At 52.3% G+C, this 6,198-nt stretch overlaps 4 protein-coding genes across 4 annotated transcripts in view; 3 read left to right on the forward strand and 1 right to left on the reverse strand.

Moving 5' to 3' along the window:
* Positions 1 to 1,247, forward strand: part of PCYB_052550 (hypothetical protein) — a gene marked incomplete at its 3' end in the record, with an annotated part of 2,930 nt that extends 1,683 nt beyond the window's left edge. The window contains exon 6 of the mRNA XM_004221136.1: positions 280 to 1,247. Within this exon, the coding sequence (XP_004221184.1) occupies positions 280 to 1,247 (968 nt within the window). The remainder of the gene's footprint in view (positions 1 to 279) is intronic.
* A 634-nt stretch (positions 1,248 to 1,881) lies between these two features.
* On the forward strand, positions 1,882 to 2,340 carry PCYB_052560 (hypothetical protein; the record flags this gene model as incomplete). Its single annotated transcript, XM_004221137.1, has 1 exon — positions 1,882 to 2,340. A coding segment is annotated over one exon (459 nt), but the record flags the coding sequence as incomplete, so codon positions are not given.
* Positions 2,341 to 3,665: 1,325 nt separating this feature from the next.
* On the forward strand, positions 3,666 to 4,304 carry PCYB_052570 (SNF7 family protein; the record flags this gene model as incomplete). The annotated part of the gene is made up of 2 exons (XM_004221138.1): positions 3,666 to 3,836; positions 3,924 to 4,304. 2 exons carry the CDS (start codon positions 3,666 to 3,668, stop codon positions 4,302 to 4,304), a joined length of 552 nt encoding a protein of 183 aa, XP_004221186.1.
* Positions 4,305 to 4,567: 263 nt separating this feature from the next.
* PCYB_052580 (phosphopantothenoylcysteine decarboxylase) lies at positions 4,568 to 5,629 on the reverse strand (the record flags this gene model as incomplete). The annotated part of the gene is made up of 3 exons (XM_004221139.1): positions 4,568 to 4,671; positions 4,929 to 5,097; positions 5,306 to 5,629. 3 exons carry the CDS (start codon positions 5,627 to 5,629, stop codon positions 4,568 to 4,570), a joined length of 597 nt encoding a protein of 198 aa, XP_004221187.1.
* Positions 5,630 to 6,198: the final 569 nt, after the last annotated feature.

Raw genomic sequence — 6,198 nt, forward strand, 5'->3', positions numbered from 1 at the left:
CTGGTATTGTACCTTCCTTTCTTCTTTTAGGTTTTTTTTTTTTTTTTTTTTATTTTTATCCTTTTTTTTATCTTTTTTTTTTATCTTTTTTTTTTGTGTGTGTCCCTTGAGCATTGCCACAGAGGGGGTAGACGCGCTTGGCGGGGTGCCCCTGCATGTGTAACTTCGTCGACACGGCGCTCACACCACTTCGACGTTGCTTCTTCGACGTTGCTTCTTCGACGTTTCTTCTTCCACGTTGCTCCTTCACCACTTCGTTACGCCTCCCCCCCGTTGCAGACGAGGTGCTGGAGAACGGCCTCATCGTGAGCGCGGACCACGTGGACGAGAAGGGCACCGAGTGCAACAAAATCACAGAGTACCCAAGGGTGTGGGAGGAGAAAAAAGGCTTCTGTCAGTATGCAAAGAAGAACCACTGTCTCAAGGGGCAGCTCGCCCAGTTTATTAACTTGGAGGGGAGGCTAGACGTGAAGGAGAAGCTGCGGCATAACTACTCCTTTTTCTTGGCGAGGAAGTCGTCAGGGAAGGGCGCAGGGGGGGGGCGTGCGGTTGGCGGTTGGAGTGGCAGTTGGAGTGGCGGTGAGGGGGACGGGCACGGCTACGATCCCCCAAGTGAGGTGAACCAGGGAAGTAATCCCAACCGGGGAAGTAATCCCAACCGGGGAAGTAATCCCAACCGGGGCAGCAATTCCAACCGGGGAAGCAATCCCAACGGGGCTACCCCCCCGCGGGACCTCGAGGAGGACTACTACATGGGCCTGCAAAAACGCCCAAACAACTTTTTAGAGATCACATCGCACGGCGGGGAGGGCCTAAAGATAACGCACGAGGAACACGTCCTCGGAGAGTCAGTCTCCCTTGTACACATGCTCAGCAACTGCTACGACTTTAACAACGAAGTAGATCCGTCCTGCTCGGTGTACATAAGCATATGGAATGCAGAAGACGTGGAGAAGGAAGTAAAGGTTTCGATTAACTGCTCGAAGAGGATCGTATCTGATGAGACTACACTCAGGAAGACACTTGTATTGGCAGAGAAGGGGGAGAGCAGTGTTGTGATTAAATTTAAACCAATCGTAGACTTGCTAGTCACCCCCTGCAGAGTGGTGGTGCAGCGCCAAGAGCGCCCAGCCGAGCCGCAGCAGGTGCAGGAGCAGATGAAGAAGCCGCAGCAGCAGCCGCCGCAGCAGAAGGGGAAGATCCGGGGGGAGTCCCCGCCGAGCCCCAGCGGGGGGGGGCATCCATAAGGGTGCAAATGAAGGCAGCCGAGAAACGGGCGAACGGGGCGAACCGGGCCAAGCGAACGAAACGGACGAACCGCGCCAACCGGGCCAACCGAACGAGCAGTACTTCACGTTTTCCCTCGGGAGCCGCGGGGAAAAGGAAGAACCCCCTGAGAGGATCATCATTTGGGACAGCCCCCTCCAGTTCGACGAGATCCCTGAGTATATCATCCAAATGCACAAAAAAAGGCTTCAGCTTCTCGAACAAGAAGGCGGTGCTGCAACTGCAGGAGGAGTCCTGGGGAAGTACACATGGAGAGTTGCAAATTACTTTAGGGGGTGTCGAATTAGCGTGAAAGTGTTTTTTCTCCTCCTGTGTATCATCCTTGCAGTTATTTTTGTCATCCCAAGCATGCACCCACTGAAGGGGGTCCTACTTAAAAGACAGTGGTTCTATACGTTGCGGAAGGTGCGCATGCAAGCAATTTGGATGATACAAGACACGTGTCGCTTTGTTCATCGGAGAGTAAAACGAGTCATTAAATGGACCATTAAACGGGTCATTAAACGGATCGTTAGGATGCTAAAGTGGGTCTTCGTGAAGGGGTGCAGGGTTTTCTCCAGGAGGAGAGGTACGCGAAAGAAAGAGCAGGAGCTCATCGGGGAATCCTACACACATAAACAGATCCGCAGGAGAAAGAAGGATGAAAAAAAGAGAAATAAAAAGATAAAGGGGGAGAAGATAAAGAGAGAGCAGGAGGAGCTACGGAGAAGAAGGAACAAACGGTTGAAACTCCATGAGGCGCAATGTAAGGGGGAGATGCGTCGCGAGAAGAATGAGCGCAGGGGGAAACAACACAAGAAGGGGGAGCGTCGAAGCAGGGACCGAATTGGGGACGACCACCACGGGAGGAAAGGCCAATCCAAGAGGGGAGACTCTTCCTCCGCATCGCCTGCCTCTTCCTCTGCGCGGTCCGCCTCTTCCCCCGCGCGGTCTGCCTCGTCCTCATCCACTACCCCCTGCAGCGACAGCAGCGGTCACTCCCGTTCCCCGAAGCCCAACGCATCACGGGGGAAGAAAAATCACAGAACAAGGCACGCAAGAAAAAGGGGCGAAGGGGAAAAGACACACAGGGTAGTTTCTTCACCCAGTAGTGAACAGAAGGAGAGGAGTCACCACGCGGGTGCAAAGGGGGCGATCCAATAAGGCATAACATGAGAGAACGCTGGTGGGAAAGCAGTTGCGATTTGCTCCCGAAAGGAAGTTGTGGCGTGGAACGTGGGAAATGCATGCCTGTACGATGAGGCTGATCCTTCCTTCTGGGACTCTGCCACTGGGGAGAGAATAACTAGGCGAGTTGTTCATTGCATGGCGGGGTGTGGGGGGGTGAATACATCTCGATTGGTGGAACCGGTTTACCTTCCGCTCCTCGCCAATCAAATTACGATGTATTCACCCGCGACCGGCGACCCGCAGCCCACGTATGGTTCCCTTTTTTTTTTCCCGCTCCCTGAGTTACCTCGCCCATCTGCCGTGTCTACACGGATGTACATTCACGCACATGTGCACACCTTTTCGTGGGAAGGGTTTCCCCCTGTCCCCTTCCCTTGTTGGTAAAAACGAAACACGAGGGAACGAACTCCCCCCCCCTGCGATCGAGTCGATTTGTCCTACTTTGGAGTTAATCCGGTTTGATATTTCCCCCCCGCGCGTGGCTCTGCAAAAATGCAGTCGAAAATGCGGTCGAAAAATGTAGTCGAAAATGCGGTCGTTGGAAATAACTGGTGATGCAATACTCACGCAACGGGTGGGAGGAAGGTAACCAAACTTGCGCAAAAAAATAAAAAAAAAAAAACCCGCGCCCCAGGGTGGAAATAACCGTTCGGTTAATTGGGCCCACTCTGGTGAGGCAAGCTCTCTGACGGGGGTGGAAAAGAAAAAAAAAAAATATACATATGCATATGCATATACATATACATATGCATATACACATACACATGCACATACACATGCACATACACATGAGGACAACAGTGGTAAACGCCTCGAACGCGGAAGGAAGGTCCCCTTTTTCACTCCACGGCAAAACCGCGAGTGGGCATCTCCCCCCTTTGTGCATCATCCCCGCAGGACAATCCGGCTGGTCCTGCACAGCGGAGGGGTCAACTGGGGCCCCGCGCCGCTTGCCAAGTTTGCCAAGGTTAGAAAAAATTGAAAAAATTGAAAAAATTGAAAAGATTGAAAAAATCGCAAAAATTGAAAAAATCGCAAAAATTGAAAAAATCGCAAAAATTGAAAAAATCGCAAAAATTGAAAAAATCGCAAAAATCGCAGAAACTGCTCCACCGTAACGTTGCCGCCTCGCGCTCTTTGTTCGCCTGTTCCACTCCGTTTGCACAGTGGAGGACCATCCGTACTGCTCATCGAAGGAGCAAAAAAACATGGGAGGGTATTTCTCCAAGGACCTGGAGGAGTGCCTGCGAAATGAAAAGAGGAACCTTAACAGATCGATCAGGGAGTTGGAACGGGAGATATTTAAACTAACTAAAGAACAGAACAGGATAGAAAAAGACATTAAAATAAATTCCAAACGAAATGATAACATATCTATGGTACGGACACTTGCAAAGGACTACATCAGTGTTAAAAAAACCATCGCTAAGTACAACAAGCTAAAGTCACATCTATTTTCTATGAAGATAAAGCTACAGAGTGTTAAGTCATCGGAGCAACTTGGACGGAGTCTCACCGAAATCAACAGAGTAATTAAGAGAGTAAATGGATACATAAAACTAAGTTCCTTGAATAAATCCATTAATGAATATCAGAAGGAGAACACTGAGGTGTCACTGAAGGAGGATATGCTCGATGATTTATTTGAGACGTTTGATTATGACTCCGAGATGGTTGCGGAGGAGGATGAGCTTGTTACTAAGGTCCTGGAGGGCATGGGTATCCAGATGAATGCTAAGTTAGATGACATCCCCACCCCAGGGGAACTTCCCAAGACGCACGTGGACCACGTGGGTGTCGCCGACTTGGAGGCGCGACTCAACAACCTGCGCCTCGGGAAGCCATAAGGGGGGTGCTACCCCCCGCCCCGGATGAGCAGGGCAGGGCAGGGCAGAGCAGAGAGACGCAACGAAACGCACAGCAGAGAAACGCAACGCAACGAAACACAACGCAGCACAGTGGAGGCTACGCATGGGTGAGGAGAGGAAGGTCGCGTGTCCTTTCTCCTCATAAAATTCTGTCACGTGCTACCCCCTCATCACCTGACTGCATGACGAAGCGCACATTATGAAGCTTCGTGTCCCGACTGCTGGGAACGGAGTTCTCACAGCTACGTAGTGTTAATTTCCTTTTTCGCCACCTCCAGCTGGTGCCTTTTTATATACTGTACAATTTTTTCAACGACGTCCTCCACAGGGGGCAGGGCTCCTATTCCTTTGAAGGGAGAAAAGGGCGGTAAAGGGGGGCAGTAAAGGGAGGCAGTAAAGGGAGGCAGTAAAGGGAGGCAGTAAAGGGAGGCAGTAGGAGGCAGTAAAGGGAGGCAGTAAAGGGAGGCAGTAAAGGGAGGCAGTAAAGGGAGGCAGTAAAGGAATGCCCCGTAAAGCAGTGCACAGTAAAGAAAGCTTCGCGAAGGAAGGGAGGCCGTAACGACGGCTGGCTCATTTTCCCCGCTGCGTGTTCACTCCCCTCACCGTAGTCTCCGCAAGCGAGGAGCTTCTCCACGGGTTCCACGACCTTCACACCCCAGGATGTTATTCGCTTCAGCTGCTCCCGCGTTATGGGGTGGTCGTACATATACGTATTCATGCAGGGGAAGACCAGCAGGGGCTTCCTGAAGTCCCAGCACCGGCAGATGCAGGTCTGTTGGGGTGGGCAGGGGAGGTCAAGCGGTGGTGAATCAGAGCGGCAAAGAATTCAGCGAGGCGAGCGGCTATGTGGCGGTCCTCGCGGCTATGTGGCGGTCCTCGCGGCTATGTGGCGGTCCTCGCGGCTATGTGGCTGTCCGCGCGGCTGTGTGGCGGTCCTCGGGACTGACTCCGCTCTCGCTGCTCCCGCCGCTCACACCTACCAGCAGGTTGGGGCAGGCCCCGGAGGCCACAGACGCCAGTGTGTTGGCATCCATCGGACAAATAACGAACAGGTCAGCCCACTTCCTCAACTCGACATGTAAAATTTCATCCCCCATCTTCTCCCATGTCCACTCGTCCCTATCCAAAAGAACCTCCTCACAAAAGTCCACCTTCTTCAAAAAGGTATCGTATGCCAGAGTAGTCGCCACGTATTTTATTTCCACCTGAAGGTTGCTCTCCCGGCACCTTTCCTTTAGTCGTTCCTTCACTTCTCCAAGTTTGATGGCAGCGATGCTGGCGCTCACACCGATGAGGAGGTTCATTGGGGGGAGCGGCGGTTAAGAAGGGTGGAGCGGCAGTTGAGAAGGGTGGAGTGGCGGCAGTTAAGAAGGGTGGAGTGGCGGTTAAGTTGGTCGGAGCGGCAGTTGAGAAGGGTGAAGCCGCGGTTAGGTTGAGCGACACGATACTTGCGTTGGGCGTTGCTTCCCTCTCGCCACTCTCCGCCTTTTCTTTCTCTCTGCACTGTTCTACCTCTCCTTACGGGGAGTGCCCATATGAACTACCTACTACCCCCCCTTTGGTCGTTACGACAAAATGGTGAAGCCACTTGAGCGGGTCCACATGAGAGGGTCCACTTGAGAGGATCCACTTGGAGCGTCATCCCGGCAACAAAACGGAGGAATCGTGTGGCGGATTCCTGGCTAGCTCTACTCAATCGTCCGTGCCTATGCAAACTGTTCTGTTAATCATGTTGGTGGTGGGTCCCTGTTCTCTTTAATTTTATACATGGACTACCCCGAGATGTGAATATTACCCCCCGTTGGTCGAACCGCAGTGAGAGAGTAGGAGAGTGGGAGGGAGAGACCCGACTCGACAACTCTGCTGAAAAGGG

This window comes from Plasmodium cynomolgi, chromosome 5, assembly GCF_000321355.1.
Source record: "Plasmodium cynomolgi strain B DNA, chromosome 5, whole genome shotgun sequence".
Lineage (NCBI taxonomy): Eukaryota > Apicomplexa > Aconoidasida > Haemosporida > Plasmodiidae > Plasmodium > Plasmodium cynomolgi.